The sequence below is a fragment of the Delphinus delphis genome, chromosome 8 (assembly GCF_949987515.2).
Source record: "Delphinus delphis chromosome 8, mDelDel1.2, whole genome shotgun sequence".
Lineage (NCBI taxonomy): Eukaryota > Metazoa > Chordata > Mammalia > Artiodactyla > Delphinidae > Delphinus > Delphinus delphis.
Genome location: NC_082690.1, coordinates 101856195 through 101875566, shown reverse-complemented (window position 1 = coordinate 101875566; position 19372 = coordinate 101856195). Strand labels below are relative to the sequence as shown.

The following is a 19372-nucleotide window of genomic DNA, read 5'->3' as shown; positions in this document are numbered from 1 at the left end:
AATGGTGGTCACCAGGGACTGGGGACAAGGGAATTGAGAAATTGTTGTTTAATGGGTACAGAGTTTTAGTCATGCAAGATGAAAAAGTCCTAGAGCTCATTGTACTTATAGTTAACAATACTGTATTGTACAGTTAAAAATTGTAGATTTCATTCTCTGCATTTTGACCACAATAAAAGTTATTTTAAAATATATGTTAAAATTTCTCTTTTTAATATTAAAACTCTGTGAAAAATGGAATTCTGACTCATACAGCTATTCATGAGCAAGCACCACGCCTACTACATTATAATTTTTCAATAAATAATTTATACATTCATGACATGATGAATGGTCTACTTTATGACATACAGCAGCGTCTGCCTTCCATACCTGGGGAGGAAAATAAAAAAAGAGAAAAGTCTCTCTGAAGCATTTCCACTCAGTCATGTTCTTGGAACTTGTAATAAGTAGAATGTAAACGCCACGAAACAGGGATTTGGACTATTGTGGTCATTACCATATTTCCTATATAGAACAGAATGCCCTTTCAGTAAATATACCATGAATGGAAGCATATATGATTGACTTGACAAATAAGCCTCCTTATGCTCTGTTCTGCATGGTCACTAAGCTGCCCTTCAACTTGCCTTACTATCCTGAAAAAAAAAAACATTGAAGTGTTAATTGGAAAGAAATGGATTAGTTTCCGTTACTTTCTCTAACACAAAGTGAGAACAGTAACAACCTTTACAATCATAAATACTGTACCATTTTTCTAGCTTCCACATATATGCGTGATCTGCCTCTGTTGAGTAAAATATCTCCATCCAGTCCTTTCGGCATGAGCATCCTAATGTTCACTCAAACCCTGTTGACAGCTACTGAAGACCAGGACAATGAGGTAAGAAGATCCCAAACCACACCAGTGTTCCCACCCTTTATTCACTTTATGGCCGCCGACTAGTGTATATGTCAGGTCATGTGTTTCCTATATTCCATAACCAACTCCCTCTCCTGTTCACCTCCATGGTTAGAGCGTCTCCAGCATTCTTCCTTCCATTCTTGTGAGCAGCTTTCCTGAGTTCCTTTAAGCCCTCCTCGGGTTTGTTGGTGATCATCAACCACCGAGCAGACTCCGCCAGCCACCTGATCAAAGAAGAGGACAGAAGTGCCATCAACTCTCATTTTCCCATTTTTTTCTCACAGAGGCTTTTTCCTGAAATGCCTCTCCCCTCCCATCTAATACCTATCTCTTGTTTTGTTATACCAGGAAATATAAACTTAGGTTCTTTTGTACCATAACTAGGAAGCTGTGAAGATGACCTCTCCATGCAGTACACCTTCACTGACTGCCGGGAATATAGAGTTGGAGTCATAGTGCCCTCCCCCCATGATTCAGGGGGATATTATCAGTTTTAGCAAATAAAACACTGTGTTTGGGCTTCCCTGGTGGCGCAGTGGTTGGGAATCCGCCTGCCAATGCAGGGGACACACGTTCGAACCCTGGTCCGGGAGGATCCCACATGCCGCGGAGCAACTAAGCCCGTGCGCCACAGCTACTGAGCCTGCGCTCTAGAGCCCGCGAGCCACAGCTGCTGAGCCTGTGTGCCACAACTACTGAAGCCCGTGCTCCTTGGAACCCGTGCTCTGCAACAACAGGGGCCACTGTGATGAGAGGCCCGCGCACCGCAGCGAGAGGTAGCCCCCACTCGCCACAACTGGAGAGAACCCGCGCGCAGCAACGAAGACCCAAGGCGGCCAAAAATTAATAAATAAATAAATAAATAAAACCCCAAACAACAAGAAAACCCACTGTGTTTAGTTAAATTTGAATTCAGATGAACAGTGAATATGGGTAATTCTTGAGTATGACTGTCCCGTGCAATATTTTGGACATACACTAAAAAGTATTTGCTGTTTATTTGAAATTTTACTTTAATGAGACACTGTATTTTATCTGGTTAGTAAATGAAAATACAGAATTCTTAGGTAAGTAGAGATTTCATATAAACAATGAATAATTTTTAGCGTAACTATGCTCCGTACAATATTTGGCGTACTATATAAAAAGTTTGTTGTTTTATCTAAAATTCAAGTTTAACTGAATGCCCTTGGTATTATCTGGCAGCCCTACCCGTTCTGCTTCTTTAATTGTACATAGGGCACAGATTAGTAGAGCATGTGCTCAAGTGTTGACTAAGACCACCCAGAATTCTTGCATCCTAATTTCAGGTACCTTGCATCTAGGATCCTCTAAGACAAAGGATGTAAGAAAGCTTATACCTTGAGGAAAGAAAGAAGACAAATAATGGTACAGAAAACACCAGCTGAAGGGTGTGCCAGTCTCGAATGGCAAAAGCTATTCCTCCTAGGGCGATCTGTCCCATGCAAGCAGCACAGATGGACATGGTCATTCCCATGACTTGGAATTGGGGCCCTGTCCATTCTACAACTGAAAGAAAACACAAACAGGATTTTGACTTCAAACAAAGTTAGAGTTTCAAAGTCAAAGTTAAGGCTTGGAAAATGTCAAAGACCCAAAGTATTGACTTACTAAGCACAGAAATATTTGTCAGGATGCTCATGGTAGAAAACCCAGCCAAGAAGCGTAGGGAGCAGTAAATGAGGAAGGTGGGAGCAAAGGCTGCACAGGTGTCAGTAATGGCGAGCTGGAGCAAACACCATCTGAGCATTAACCTCCTCCCAAACCTGAGAAATGGAAACAGGTTAGATATAGTAATAGTAACAACCTGTTGTAGAAATGAACAAAAAGAAGACACACTTTGAAATTTAGGGGATGTTTTGTTATTTTTATTTTATTTTAAAATTTTTTCTGTTTTCCTTTTTTCCCCCGTTTTATTGAGATATAATTGACATACAGCCCTGGACAAGTTTAAGGTGTACAGCATAATGATTTGTCTTACATACATCATGAAATGATTATCACAGTGTTTAGTGAACATTCATCATCTCGTATAGATACAAAATTAAAGAAATAGAAAAAAATTTTCCTTGTGATGAGAACTCTTAGGATTTACCGTACTAACAGCTTTCATATATAACACACAGCAGTGTTAATTATATTTATCATGTTATACATTACATCACTAGTACTTATTATCTTATAACTGGAAATTTCTACCTTTTGACTACCTTCATCCAGTTGCCCCTCCCCTCATGCCTGACTCTGGTAACCACAAAACTGATCTCTTTTTCTATGAATTTGTTTTTGGAGTATAATTGACCTACAACACTGTGTTAGTTCCTGTTACACAACATAGTAATTCCATATTTCTATACATTTCAAAATGATCACCACGATAAATCGTCTGTCACCATACAAAGATATTACACTGTTATTGACTCTATTCCCCACACTGTACATTTCATACCCTTGACTCATTTATTTTGCACCTGGAAGTTTATACCTCTTAATCTCCCTCACCTATTTCTTTCCCCACACACCTGTCCCCTCTGGTAACTACCTGTTTGTTTGTTCTCTGTATCTATAACTGCTTCTGTTTTGTTATGTTTGTTCACTGTTTTCTTTTTTAGATTCCACATTTAAGTGAAATCAGTATTTGTCTTTCTCTGCCTGAATTATTTCGCTTAGCATAATACCCACTAGGTCCATCCATGTTGTTGAAAATGGCAAGATTTCATTCTTTCATATGTTTCATATATATATATATATATATATATATATATATATATATATATAAAACATATCTTCTTTATCCATTAATCTATTGATGGACACTTAGGTTGCTTCTATATCTTGGCTATTGTAAATAATGCTGCAATGAACTTAGGGGTGCATATATTTTTTTGAATCATTGCTTTTTTTTTCTTCAGATAAATACCTAGGAGTGGAATTTGTGGGTCATACGGTAGTTCTATTTTTAATTTTTGAGGAATCTCCATACTGTTTTCCATAGTGGCTGTACCAATTTACATTCCCACCAACAGTACATAAGCGTTCCCTTGTCTCCACATCCTCATCAATTTATTGTCTTTTTGATAATAGCCATTCTGACAGATGTGAGGCGGTTTCTCATTGTGATTTTGACTTGCATTTCTCTGATGATTACTGATGCTGAGCATCTTTTCATGTGTCTGTTGGCCATCTGTATGTCTTCCTTGGAAAAATGTTTATTCAGATCCTCTGCCCACTTTTTAATTAGGTTGTTTGCTTTTTTGATGTTGAATTCTATGAATTCCAGTATATTTTGGATATTATACCCTTATTGTATGTATCTTCTCCCATTAAGTAGTAGCCTTTCATTTTGTTGATAGATTCCTTCCCTGTGTAAAAGCTTTTTAGTTTGATGTAGTCCCATTTGTTTATTTTTACTTTTGTTTCCCTTGCCTGAGGAGACATACACCCCGCCCCTCAAAATTACTAAGACCCATGTCAAAGAGTGTGCTGCTTATGTTTTCTTCTAGAAGTTTTATGGTTTCAGGCCTTACATATAAGTCTTCAATTCATTTTAAATTTATTTTTGTGCTTGGTGTGAGAGAGTGGTCTAGTTTGATTCTTTTGTGTGTAGCTGTCCAGTTTTCTCAACACCATTTATTGAAGAGGCTGTCTTTTTCCATTGTATATTCTTGCCTCCTTTGATGAGACTAATTGCCCATATAAATGTGGGTTTATTTCTGGGTTTTCTCTTGTGTTCCACTGATCTATGTGTCTGTTTTTGAGCCAGTATCATACTGTTTTGATTACTGTAGCTTTGTAGTATAGTTTGAAACCAGAGAGCATGATACTCCAGCTTTGTTCTTTTATCTCAGGATTGTTTTGGCTGTTTGGGGTCTTTCATGTTTCCATACAAATTTTAGAATTATTTTTACTAGTTCTATGAGAAATACCGTTGGTATTTTGATAGGGAGTGCATTGAATTTGGAGATTGCCTTGGGCAGTATGGTCATTTTAACAATATTTATTCTTCTAATCCTTGAGGACGGTTTACCTTTCCATTTGTTTTGTTGTCTTCAGTTTCTTTTATCAGTGCCTTATAATTTTCCAAGTACAGGCCTTTTACTCCCTCAGTTGGACTTTTCCTTAGGAATTTTATTCTTTTTGTTGCAATTGTAAATGGAATTGTTTCTTAATTTTTCTTTCTGATAGCTTCTTGGTTAGCGTATAGAAATGCAACAGATTTCTGTATACAGTAAGTTCCCTACATATGAACGGGTTCCATTCTGAGAGCACATTCGTAAGTCCAATTTGTTTGTAAGTCCAACAAAGTTAGCTTAGGTACCCAACTAACACAATCAGCTGTACAGTACAGTACTGTACTGTAATAGGTTTATAATACTTTTCAAACAAATAATGCATAAAAAACAAACACAAAAATAAAGAAAACGTTTTTAATCTTATAGTACAGTACCTTGAAAAGTACAGTAGTACAGTACAACAGCTGGCATACAGGAGCTGGCATCGAGTGAACAGGCAAGAAGAGTTACTGACTGGAGGAGGGAGGGGAGCTGGGAGATGGTAGAGCTGAAAGATCGTCAGCAATAGGAGATGGAGGGCGAGCTGCAGTTGCACTCATGGGTGTCGTTGACGGCACAGCTTCTGGTTCCTTGCTAGATTCAATTCTATCTACCCTCTTGAAAAAACAATCCAGTGATGTCTTGGTAGTAGATCTTTTTTTTTTTTCCTCATCATAGATGACACAGTAGCACTGGATTCCATCTGAATGGCTGCTGCAAACTTCATGTGCTGTTCTACATTTTGGTCCTGTGTCTCAAAAACTAACAGTGCCTCCTCAAAGAAAGAAAATCCCCTTGCCATTTCCTGCATCATGAATCTCTTTGGTTCTTCAGTTACTTTTTCTTCCTCTTCTCCCTCTTCGCCCTTACTCTGGGCACATTCGCATCTTTGAAAGTTTGCAACTTACTGTATTAATTTTATATCCTGCAACTTTTGCCAAGTTCATTGATGAGTTCTAGTAGTTTTTTGGTAGCATCTTTAGGATTTTCTGTGTATAGTATCTTGGCATTTACAAACAGTGACTGTTTTACTTCTTCATTTCCAATTTGGATTACTTCTTTTTTTCTTTTTTTTTTGCAGTACATGGGCCTCTCACTGCTGCAGCCCCTCCTGTTGCGGAGCACAGGCTCCGGACGCGCAGGCTCAGTGGCCACGGCTCATGGGCCCAGCCGCTCCGCGGCATGTGGGATCCTCCCAGACCAGGGCACGAACCCACGTCCCCTGCATCGGCAGGCAGACTCCCAACCACTGTGCCACCAGGGAAGCCCTGGATTACTTTTATTTCTTTTTTCAACTGGTTGTTGTGACTAGGACTTCCAAATCTATGTAAATAAAAGTGAATAAAATTGGTGAGAGTGGGCATCCTTGTCTTCATCCTGATATTACTAGAAATGCTTTCAATTTTTCACCATTGAGTATGATGCTACTTAGCTATGGGCTTGTCACATATGGCCTTTATTGTGTTGTTGTCACATATGGCCTTTATTGTGTTGAGGTATGTTCCCTCTTTGTTGAGAGGTTTCTTTTTTATCATAAATGGATGTTGAATTTGTCAAGGTTTTTCTGCATCTATTGAGATGATCATATGATTTTTATTCTTCAGTTTGTTAATGTGGTGTATCACATTGATTGACTTACAGATATTGAACCATTCTTGCATCCCTGGGATAAGTCCCATTTGATCGTGGTTTGTGATACTTTTAATGTATTATTGATTTCTGCTCTGATATTTATGATTTTTTTCTTTCTATTAACTTTGGGTTTTGTTTGTTCTTCTTTTTCTCGTTCCTTTAGGTGTAAGTTTAGGTTGTTTATTTGAGATTTTTCTTGTTTTCTGAGGTAAGCTTGTATAAAACTCCCTCTTAGCACTGTTTTTGTTGTATCCCATAGATTTCAGATTGTTGTGTTTTCATTTTCATTTGTCTCTAGGTATTTTTAAATTTCTTCTTTGATTTATTTAGTGAACCATTGGTTATTTAGTAGCATTTGTTTAACCTCCACATTCTTGTGGTTTTTGCAGTTTTTTTCTCGTATTGGATTTCTAGTCTCACAGCATTGTGGTCAGAAAAGATGCTTGATATGATTTCAATTTTCTTAAATTTACTGAGACTTGTTTTGTGCCCTATCATATAACTTATCCTGGGAAATGTTTCATGAGTACTTGAAAAGAATGTGTATTCTGCTGCTTTTTGATGGGATAGTCTATATATATCTATTAACTCCATCTGATTTAATGTGTCATTTAAAGCCCTTATTGATTTTCTGTCTGGAAGATGTCTCCATTGGTGTGATTGAGGTGTTGAAGTCCCCTAGTATTACTGTGCCATGTTGATTTCTCCCTTTATGTCTGTAAATATTTCCTTTATGTATTTAGGTGCTCCTATGTTTTATATATATATATACACACACATACATACATATATATTTGTGTATGTATATATATATATATATATATATAATTTTTATATCTTCTTCCTGAATTGAGCCCTTGATCATTATGCAATGGCCCTCTTTGCCTCTTGTTACAGTCTTTGTTTTAAAGTCTCTTTTGTCTAATATAAGTATTGCTATTCTGGCTTTCATTTGATTTCCATTTGTATGGAATAACTTTCTCCATTCCCTCATTTTCAGCCTGTATGTGTCTCTAGATATGAAGTAAGTCTCTTGTAGGCAGCATATATAGGGGTCTGTTTTTAGGTGTGTGTATCCATTCAGCAACACTATGTCTTTCAATTGGAGCATTTAGTCTATTTACATTTTTAATACTTATTGTTAGGTATGTACTAATTGTCATTTTGTTAATTGTTTTTATAGTTCTTTTTTGTTCCTTTCTTCTCTTTTGTTCTCTTCCCTTGTGATTTGATTTTACCTGTGATAGGTTTTACTATCTTTATTGTTATCTTTGGATTCATTTCTCTTTTTTGGGGAGGTGGGGAGTGCATCTATTGTAGGTTTTTGGTTTCTGGTTACCATGAGGTATATATATATATCAGTCTCTCTATATGTGTGATTATTTTAAGCTGCTGATCTCTTAACTTAAATGCATTTTAACAACCCTGCATTATTACTCCCCTCCCCCCAACAATTATGGTTTTTGATGTCATATTTTACATCTTTTTTTTTTTTGGCGATACGTGAGCCTCTCACTGTTGTGGCCTCTCCTGTTGTGGAGCACAGGCTCCGGAGGTGCAGGCTCAGCGGCCATGGCTCACGGGCCTAGCTGCTCTGCAGCATGTGGGGTCTTCCCGGACCGGGGCACGAACCCACATCGCCTGCATTGGCAGGTGGACTCTCAACCACTGCGCCACCAGGGAACCCCTCTTTTTGTTTTTGGAATCCTTTAAATACTTATTGCACATAGAGATGATTTAACTAATTTTCTTTTAACCTTTAGCTTTATACCTGGTTCATTTACTACCTTTACTGTATATATGCCTTAACCAATGAGATTTTTTCTTTCACAGTTTTCTTGTTTCTTATTTTTTGAGTTTTGTACTCTTTGTACTTCCTGGACCAGGCTGTCTCTTTTCTTTCCCAGGTTAGGAAAGTTTTCAGCTATTATGTCTTCACATATGTTCTCTGCCCCTTTCTCTCTCTCTTCTCCTTTTGAGATCCTTATAATGTGAATGTTAGCCCACTTGATGTTGTCCCAGAGGTCTCTTAAACTGTACTTATTTCTTTTTATTGTTTTTTCTTTTTCTTTTGTTCAGCTTTAGTGATTTCCACTACTCTGTCTTCCAGTTTGCTGATTTTTTCCTCTTTATCACTTACTCTACTGATTCCTTCTAGTGTATTTTTCATTTCAGTTATTGAATTCTTCATCTCTGTTTGGTTCTTCTTTATATTTTCTAACTCTTTGTTAAAAGCTTCTTACTTTTCATTCTGTTCATCCAATCTTCTCTCAATTTCTTTGATCATCATTATGATCATTACTTTGAATTCTTTATTGGGTAGATTGGCTATCTCCACTTCATTTAGTTCTTCTGGGGTCTATCTTGTTCCTTCATTTGGAATGTCTTTCCTCTGTTTCCTCATTTTGCCTAATTTGCTGGGTTTTTTTTAAACATCTTTATTGGAGTATAATTGCTTTACAATTGTGTGTCAGTTTCTGCTGTATAACAAAGTAAATCAGCTATATGTATACTTATATCCCCATATCTCCTCCCTCTTGCATGTCCCTCCCACCCTCCCTATCCCACCCCTCTAGGTGGTCACAAAGCACTGAGCTGATCTCCCTGTGCTATGCGGCTGCTTCCCACTAGCTGTCTATTTTACATTTGGTAGTGAATATATGTCCATGCCACTCTCTCACTTCATCCCAGCTTCTCCCTCCCCATGTCCTGAAGTCCATTCTCTTTGTCTGCATCTTTATTCCTGTCCTGTCCCTAGGTTCTTCAGAACATTTATTTTTTTTAGATTCCATATATATGTGCTAGCTCTCTTTATAATTTGCTGTTTTTATTTCTATGTATTTGGTAGGTTGGTTATGTTTCCTGACCTGAAGAAGTGGCCTTTTGTAGGAGTTGTCCTATCCATGCCAGCGGTGCAACTCCCTTTGGTCACCAGAGCTATATGCTCTAGAGGTGCCCCCTATGTGGGCTGCATGGGTCCTTCTGTTGTTGTGGATGCCTACTGTGCACAGTCTCATAGGAGTTGCTGGTCCCCAGTCCAGTTGGTTGCCAGGCCCTGCCTTGTGCAGAGGCTGCTGGCTGCTGGTTGGCTGGGCTCTGTTGTAAGGAGGCTGATGCAGAGTCCTGCATTGTCCCAGGGCTAGTGCTGACCCTCTGGTGGGTGTGTTCTGGGGTGGCTGCTTTTTTGACCAGTGTTCCAGATCTAGTGTTGACTTGCTCGTCATTTGGGTCAGTTCCTGACATACCTGGCTGTGAGGTCTGGGTTATTCTAAAGCTGTTTCTGGCCTGTTGGTGAGTGGGGCTGGATCCTGGGGCAGCTGGCTGAGGGGTCCAAGGTGTCTTGGAGCTGGTGTTAGCCTGCTGGTGAATGGGCTGGGTCCTGACATGGTGAGCAGTGGAGCTGCCATGGTCCTGGGGCTGGAGTTTGCCTGCTGGTGGGCAGGGCTGGGGCCCAGTGGGTCCTGGAGTTGATGCCTGTCCACTGCCATGTGTGTGGCTGGCCCAGGGCTAGTGCTGGCCATCTGGTGGGTGAAGCTGGCCATCTGGTGGGTTCCAGATTCTCTGGTTGCAGGGCCCTGGGTGTCCTGTGGCTAGTGATGGCACACTGGTGTGTGTTGCTGGGTCCTGGGTCCTCTGGTGGAAATGGATGTGTGCTGGGGTGGCTGTGGCCTCAGGGGATCTTAAGGCTGCTCTCTTGCTGGTGGGTGGGGCTGTGTCCCTACATGGCTAGTTGCTTGGCCTGAGGCATCTCAGTACTGGTGTTGACAAGCTGGTGAGCAGGGCCAGGTTCTGGGAAAGGGAGGATTCCAAAATGGCACTGGCCAGCAGCAGTGTCCACATTGTAGAATGAGCTCCCTAGATGGCTGATGCCAGTGTCTATGTCCCCAGGGTGAGTTCCAGTTACTACCTGCGTCTCTGGGAGGCTCCCCAAGATCAGCAAGTGGGTCTGACCCAGGCTCCTTTCAAATTTCTCTTTCTGCACTGCATCGCAGAGCATGTGAGATTTTGTGTGAGCCCTTTAATAGTGGAGTCTCTATTTCCCACAACCCTCTGGCTCCCCTGAAATTAAGCTCTGCTTGCCTTCAGAGCCAAACCTTCTGGGGGCTCATCTTCCTGATGCAGGACCCCAAGGCTGGGGAGATCAATGTAAAGTTTGGGCTCCTGGCTTCTTGGGGAGAACCTCAGCAATTGTAATTATCCTCCCTGTTTGTGGGTCACCCACCTGGGGGTATAGGTATTGACTATACTGAATCTCTGCCCTTCCTCCCTGTCTTTTTGTGGTTGGTTCCTTCTTTATATCTTTAGTTGTAAAAGATTTTTTTCCTGCTAGATTCTGGTCTTTCTTATCAATAGTTGCTATGTAAATAGTTGTAATTTTGGTGTGTCCAAGGGAGGAAGTGAGCTCAGGGTCTTCCTACTCCAATTATCTTGGCCACCTCCCCCAGAACAGCAGTCTTGACTTTCTCCTCTATATGTGCCTCATTCCCTTCATCTCACTAAATGGTATCAGCATTCATCCATTTCCTCAGCCTGGACACATAGATATCTTCCTTGACCCTCTGCCACACCATCACCTCCTTAAAAATCTGAAAGCATCAGGAAGTTCTACCACATTGTCCTCAAATTATGACCCAAATCCAGCTATTTGTTACCATTTCTGCAGACACCTTCCTAATTCAAATTCCCACCATCTTTCCTAAGGCCTATTTTGACAGACTTTTAAAATGTCTTCCCTAACATGATTCTGGCTCTCTCAGTTAATGGAGATTCAAGAATTAGGTTTAAAATATTCTATTATAATACTCCTCTTAAAAGCCTCTGATGCATACATTTCTGGTTCCAGGAATAAAGGCCTTAAACCCTACTATTTGCCCTCCATTCCCTCAGAAAAGAAATATAATGCAGGTACATACACAAAAAGGAGCTACTGGAACATAGGTGAGAGTGAACAAAAGCAGATAGACTGTAATGGGGAGTGTATACTCTCTCAGATAAGAGCAGAGGGAGAACAATATAAAGAACATCCTGTTTCCATGGCTCTTAGCCCGGAATAAGGTGCAGTCCTTACAGTAAAGTGAATGAGGTGCATGAAAAAAACCTGCCATCCTGCAATCTGGAGAATCAGGGCACAGATGGTGGGAAACTGGGAACAATGAGAAAAGTGGGGGTTCCAGCAAGGGAAAGTGGTAAAGAGGGGATCCCAAAATTGTGTCTACCACACATCCCCCAGATGGCCCCTGAAACATACACCTGCAGAATAAGTTCAACTAAGGACAAAGATCTAAACTGAGGTCAGAGATGCTGCATAAGAAACAGTTTTTAGTTTAATTTCAGGCATGAAAATTACTTGCTAAAATGAAGGAATCAGTATTACTGATGAATAATAATGGAAAATAGAATCTTCACAACTTAATATTTATAATATTCAAGATATAATTCAAAATATCTTGATATGTGAAGAACCAAGAAAATGGAACTCATTCCCAAGAGAATGGAAATCTTTCAAATCTTCTCCTGAGATGAGACAAATTTTGGAACTAACCAACAAGGATTTTAAATATCAAAGATCCATTTGATACGATTGATGAACCTACAATTATACGTCATTATCCCCCAATGTTCATAGTTTACATTAGGATACACTCTTGGTGTTGTACATTTTATGGGTTTTGACAAACGTATAATGACATGTGCCCACCATTACAGTATCATAAAGAGTAGTTTCACTGTCCTAAAATACCTCTGTACACTGCTTATTCATTTATTTCCCCCCCTACCAACTACTTATCCTTTTACTGTTTCCATAGTTTTGACTTTTCCAGAACGTTATATAGTTAGAATCACACAATATGTAGCTTTTTCAGATTAGCTTTTTTCACTTTGTGATACATATCTAAGGTTCCTCCACGTCTTGTCATGGCTTGATAGCGCATTTACTTTTAGCATTGAGTAAGATTCTGTGGTTTGATGTAACACAATTTATTTATGCGTTCATCTACTAAAGGACATGTTGGTTGCTTCCAAGTTTTGGCAATTATGAATAAAGCTACTGTGAACAACTACAGGTAGGTTTTTGTGTGGACATAACTTTTCAAGTCCTTTGAGAAAGTACCAAGGAACTTGATTGTTAGATTATTTGCCAAGAGTGTGCTTAATTTTGTAAGAAACTGACAAAATGTCTTCAAACGTGGCTGTAACATTTTGCATTCCCATCAGCAACGAATGAGAGAGAGTTCCTGTTGCTCCTCGTCTCTGTCAGCATTTGGTGTTGTCAGTGTTTTGCTTTTTGCCATTCTAATAGGTGTGCAGTAGTATATCATTGTTTGCATTTCCCTAATGACATATGTTGTGGAGCAACTTTTCATATGCTTATTCACCATCTGTATAATTTCTTTGGTGGGGTGCCTTTCAAGTTTTCTGACCATTTTTAAATTGGAATGTACATTTTCCTTTTGTTAAGCGTTCTTTGTATATTTTGGATAGCGATTCTTTTTCAGGTGTCTTTTGCAAGTATTTTTTCCAAGTCTGTGGTTTGTCTTCTCATGCTCTTGATTAAGTTTCTTTTTAATTTCAGTATAATATATAAAATATGATTTGCTACTTTAACCACTTTTGACTGTATAGATCCCTCACTGGTATTAATTACATTTACAATGTTGTGCAACCATCGTCACTAGCTACTGCCAAAATTTTTCAAAATCCTCAACAGAAACTTTGTACCCATTAAGCAATAACTCTCCATTCCTCTTTCTCCCCATCTTCTGGTATCTATATTCTACATTATTCTCTATGAATTTTCCTATTCTACATATTTTATATAAGTGGAATCATAAATATTTGTCTTGTCTTTTCTTATTTTACTTTACATGTTTTCATGGTTTTAGTATGATTCAGAACTTTATTTCCTTTATGGCTGAACAATTTCCATTGTATGTACATATGGCATTTTATCCATCTGTTGATGGATACTTGGGTTGTTTTCATTTTCTGGCTATTGTGAATAATGCTGCAATGACGTTGTTGTATAAGCTATCTGTTTGAGTTCCTGTTTTCAGTTCTTTCTGTTTTATACCTAGCAGTGGAATGCTGGGTCGTGTGGTTTCCCTAAATTTAGCTTTTGAAGAACTCCCAAAGTATTTGTCATAGTGGTGGCACCATTTTACCTCCCCATCAGTAATGTACAAGATTCTAATTTCTCTATATCTTTGTGAATACATGTTATTTTCCTTTTTTTTTTTTTTGAATTATAGCCATCCTAGTAGGTGTGAAGTGGCATTTTATTGTGGGTTTTTTTTTTTTTGCAGTACGCGGGCCTCTCACTGTTGTGGCCTCTCCCGTTGCGGAGCACAGGCTCCGGACGCGCAGGCTCAGTGGCCATGGCTCACGGGCCCAGCCGCTCCGCGGCATGTGGGATCTTCCCAGACCGGGGCACGAACCCGTGTCCCCTGCATCGGCAGGCGGACTCTCAACCACTGCGCCACCAGGGAAGCCCATTTATTGTGGTTTTTGACTTGCATTTTTTAAAATGACATCATGTTGAGCATCTTTTTATGTACTTATGCACTACTTGTATAACTTCACAAAATAAATGTATATTCAAGTCCTTTGCCCATTTAAAAATTGAGTATTTTGTCTTTTTGTTGTTGAGTTGGAGTTCTTTGTATAGTCTAGATATTAAACCCTATTCCATTGGTCTATTTGCCTATCTATTCTTTATATATGATTTACAAATATTTTCTCCCATCAGATAGGTTATCTTTTCACTTTCTTGATAATGTCCTTTGATGTGCAAAAGTTTTTAATTTTGATGAAGTCCTATCTCTATATATTTTCTTTTGTTACTCAGGCTTTTGGTATTATATCTAAGAATACATTGCCAAACCCAAAGTCATGTAGCTTTCCACCTGTTTTTTCCTGAGTTTTAGATCTTATATTTAAGTTGCTAATCCATTTTGTGTTAATATTTATTATGGTTTTAGGTTTATTCACATTCTTTTGCATGTGGATATCCAATTGTCACAGCACCATTTGTTAAATGGGCCATATTTTACGCATTGAATGGTCTTGGAAGCTTTTTCAAAAATCAATCAGCATAGATATATTGTTTTATTTTTATTTCTGCAAGATGAGTAGTTCTGTGTTATAGAACTGTTAGAAATGAACATTCTGACTCTGAAAACTTTTATAAGGTACCTTTTATAAGGTCATAAATTCAGAATTCACAGTTTTCACCTGAGATAACAGATGGCATTATGCTAGTAGTGGTAAGGGGCACCTTAATTCCCCATACCCTTTAGAGGAGACAGGCTTGGGTGGTGGCAAAGGTTGGCTGTCTAATTCAGAAGTGGTATGGTCAGGCACAGGGTATTCCAATTTCTAATACCACAAATGGTGACAGAAGTTGTCATTAGATTAATTCCCTACATGGTTGAAAAATTTACCTTTAAAGTAATGTTTCAGCAAAAATAAAAATCAAGATCTTTGGAATACACCACCAAGACACTTTGCTATGTATAACACAGGTTTCTTAGGAATGTCTACCCATCACACCTGAGAAACAGGGACATGATGACCATGCTCTGAAAATCCACAAGCATTCAGCTAAGAGGGACTGAACACGGCCCCCTGGCTAAGGCATGCAACATTGTTTTCCATATTGTATCATTGAGCAGGTTGAATCTCATGATGTGAAACATCTTCCTCTCTGTTCCCATAGGTACCTCTTTCTCGTCTTTATAAGCCACATGTTGTGGCACCTCTGTTCTAAACCTCATCCTAAAATGCTCCCATGTCTGATGGAGATGTTGTTTCTGTATCCCATACACAGTGCTCACAGCTGATAAAATAGCCCTCACCAGATGGACTATAATTCTCCATTTGTTTGTGTTTCTAGATCCCTGGGGAGCAAGGAAGCCCCAGGGCAGTGTAATTTGCCATAAGTGTGTTTTTTTTTAACATTTTTATTGGAGTACAATTGCTTTACAATGGTGTGTTAGTTTCTGCTTTATAACAAAGTGAATCAGTTATACCTATACATATGTTCCCATATATCTTCCCTCTTGCATCTCCCTCCATCCCACCCTCCCTATCCCACCCCTCTAGGTGGTCACAAAGCACCAAGCTGATCTCCCTGTGCTATGCGGCTGCTTCCCACTAGCTATCTATTTTACATTTGGTAGTGTATATATGTCCATGCCACCCTCTCACTTTGTCCCAGCTTACCCTTCCCCCTCCCTATATCCTCAAGTCCATTCTCTAGTAAGTCTGTGTCTTTATTCCCGTCTTACCCCTAGGTTCTTCATGACCTTTTTTTTTCTTAGATTCCATATATATGTGTTAGCATACGGTATTTGTTTTTCTCTTTCTGACTTACTTCACTCTGTATGACAGACTCTAGGTCCATCCACCTTACTACAAATAACTCAATTTCGTTTCTTTTTATGCCTGAGTAATATTCCATTGTATATATGTGCCACATCTTCTTTATCCATTCATCCGATTATGGACACTTAGGTTGCTTCCATGTCCTGGCTATTGTAAATGGAGCTGCAATGAACATTTTGGTACATGACTCTTTTTGAACTATGGTTTTCTCAGGGTATATGCCCAGTAGTGGGATTGCTGGGTCGTATGGTAGTTCTATTTTTAGTTTTCTAAGGAACCTCCATACTGTTCTCCATAGTGGCTGTATCAATTTACATTCCGACCAACAGTGCAAGAGGGTTCCCTTTTCTCCACACCCTTTCCAGCATTTATTGTTTCTAGAATTTTTGATGATGGCCATTCTGACTGGTGTGAGATGATGTGTCATTGTAGTTTTGATTTGCATTTCTCTAATGATTAATGATGTTGAGCATCCTTTCATGTGTCTGTTGGCAATCTGTATCTCTTCTTTGGAGAAATGTCTATTTAGGTCTTCTGCCCATTTTTGGTTTGGTTTTTTGTTTTTTTGATATTGAGCTGCATGAGCTGCTTGTAAAATTTGGAGATTAATCCTTTGTCTTCATTTGCAAATATTTTCTCCCATTCTGAGGGTTGCCTTTTCGTCTTGTTTATGGTTTCCTTTGCTGTGCAAAAGCTTTTAAGTTTCATTAGGTCCCATTTGTTTATTTTTGTTTTTATTTCCATTTCTCTAGGAGGTGGGTCAAAAAGGATCTTGCTGTGATTTATGTCATAGAGTGTTCTGCCTATGTTTTCCTCCAAGAGTTTGATGTTGTCTGGCCTTACATTTAGGTCTTTAATCCATTTTGAGTTTATTTTTGTATTTGGTGTTAGGGAGTGTTCTAATTTCATACTTTTACAGTATGTAAAAGTCCAGTTTTCCCAGCACCACTTATTGAAGAGGCTGCCTTTTCTCCACTGTATATTCTTGTCTCCTTTATCAAAGATAAGGTGACCATAGGTGTGTTGGTTTATCTCTGGGCTTTCTATCCTGTTCCATTTATCTATATTTCTGTTTTTTGTGCCAGTATCATACTGACATGATACTATACATAGAGAATCCTAAAGATGCTACCAGAAAACTACTAGAGCTAATCAATGAGTTTGGTAAAGTTGCAGGATACAAAATTAATGCACAGAAATCTCTGGCATTCCTATACACTAATGATGAAAAATCTGAAAGTGAAATTAAGAAAACACTCCCACTTACCATTGCAACAAAAAGAATAAAATACCTAGGAATAAACCTACCTAAGGAGACAAAAGACCTGTATGCAGAAAATTATAAGACACTGATGAAAGAAATTAAAGATGATACAAATAAATGGAGAGATATACCATGTTCTTGGATTGGAAAAATCAACATTGTGAAAATGACTCTACTACCCAAAGCAATCTACAGTTTCAATGCAATCCCTATCAAACTACCAATGGCATTTTTCACAGAACTAGAATAAAAAATTTCACAATTTGTATGGAAATGCAAAAGACCCCGAATAGCCAAGGCAATCTTGAGAACGAAAAATGGAGCTGGAGGAATCAGGCTCCCTGACTTCAGACTATACTACAAAGCTACAGTAATCATAAGTGTTGCTTAATTGAAGAATGATTTATGAGTTCATGAAAATACATGAGTAAAGAGAGCTGTGATCCAGAGACACTCACCTGTCTGAGAAATGGCCATATATGATGCTTCCCACCAGCATTCCAGCCATGAATAAGAATTTGGCCATTGATTTTAGTGACTGAGATTCACATACCAGGTCCCACTGGAAGAGAAGGAAACCAACAAAGGAGAGCTCCACAACTTATAACCCCTCAGTGGAAACCTGATTGAAACAGTTTAAATGATTTACACGTTTCTTTGTTTCAGCCCCTTTTTTCCTCTCCAGCTTCCTTTTTTACTTTAGTTGACTTTTATCATTCAGGTATCAGCTTAAACCTGTTGGTTATATTTATGCCTTTTTTAATTCCATAATAAGTGATCCTCAAACATGGCCACAGAGTGCAATCATTTGAGGAGATTTAAAAATTTACTGAGGCCAGAATTTCATTACAGATCTTCTCATATGGTTGCTCTGGGGTACAGCGCTTGGAGGTTTTGATCAATATCCCTGATATTTCTAATTTTCAAGCCAGGCTGAGCATTACTGACCTTGTAAACACATCGCATAAATTACTTGCTTAACCTTTGGTCTTTTAAATAATAAAAGCCATATAATAGCAAGGTCACATCTATTTTTGAGTTCATTAGACTCATGAAATATATAGGTGTCCGGCATTCAGTAAAGAAGTAATTAATATTTGCTGAAAGAATGAAGAATGAGCACCTAATAGTGACTAAAAATTCTAGAAGCTTGTTCATTACTCTGTTACCCTTAAACACCCAGACCATGCACTCATAAGATGTAAATGGGGCCTCTTACCTCAGTCACGACAGTGGAGGAGAAGGAGCTTTGGTCATACACCCAGCCATCCACACAGGGTTCTGTGTCCAGATCACTTATGTTGGGGAAGGTCCCGTTCAGGTGAAGGAGCTGCCACTGGGGGAGGAGGAAGCGACGACACTTCTCTGGCCTCAGGTTTGAGTCCAGTGGGATGGAGATTCTCAGGAGAGTGTCTTCGCTGAGGGTCCCAGTGCCATTAGCAGAGTCAGTGTCATTGTCAAGGATGTGAACCCAGCAGCGATGACCAGGAACAGCTGCAGTGAAGTTCTCCAATAGAATATGAGGGTACACTATGAGGCTGGAGATACAAAGGAAAACCATCTGAAGGATCTGGAATCTCCCCAGGCCTCCAACTTGATCCAGGAGGTCCTGAAAGGCCATTGAGCTGAGCAGTGAGCCCCAAGGGGAGGCAAAATGACTATTTAGAGAAGTTCAAAGGGAGAAAAAGTTTCCTTTCACTATGTCACACACTAAGTGTGTATTGATCCTGATCTCAGTATTAGCTCGATGGGCCCTGTCTCACCTTCACAGCAAGGCCATGGAAGCTATTTCTCCAGCTTGTTTGGGGATCTGGTCGGTAACTGTCTTCTTTAAAGTCACAGAGAAATATTTTGCTGAGATGCTTCCAGCAATTGACAAAACTGTTTAAAGGTCTACTTTGTGAAAATTCTTTTTATCAGCAGTGTCCCAAAGTGACACTGGACTTTGAGCTACACATCTGTAAATAAAATAAAATAAACCTGCTACATGGTTTGCAGTCCCTTTCAGAACATGTCATTTGTCAGACTCGAAAGTGAAACGTGTTTTGTTTTTCTGTGAAAAGTACTGAAAGTAAGTGCTTTGCTTTTTAGTACTGACTTTTGATTAAAAGAGTT

The 19372-nt window shown here is 39.1% G+C and overlaps 1 protein-coding gene across 3 annotated transcripts in view; it reads right to left on the bottom strand.

The window, feature by feature from the left end:
* Window positions 1–19126, bottom strand: part of LOC132430008 (organic anion transporter 7) — a 36132-nt gene extending 17006 nt beyond the window's left edge. For 2 of the 3 annotated variants that reach the window (XM_060019084.1, XM_060019083.1), the window contains exons 1-5: window positions 18477–19126; window positions 17716–17819; window positions 2537–2691; window positions 2266–2434; window positions 1005–1128 (exon numbers count right to left, since the gene is read on the bottom strand). In XM_060019084.1, coding sequence (XP_059875067.1) covers window positions 1005–1128; window positions 2266–2434; window positions 2537–2691; window positions 17716–17819; window positions 18477–18878 — 954 coding nt within the window. In that variant the 5' untranslated portion in view covers window positions 18879–19126. The remainder of the gene's footprint in view (window positions 1–1004; window positions 1129–2265; window positions 2435–2536; window positions 2692–17715; window positions 17820–18476) is intronic. The other variant, XM_060019085.1, reaches the window with a different exon arrangement.
* Window positions 19127–19372: the final 246 nt, after the last annotated feature.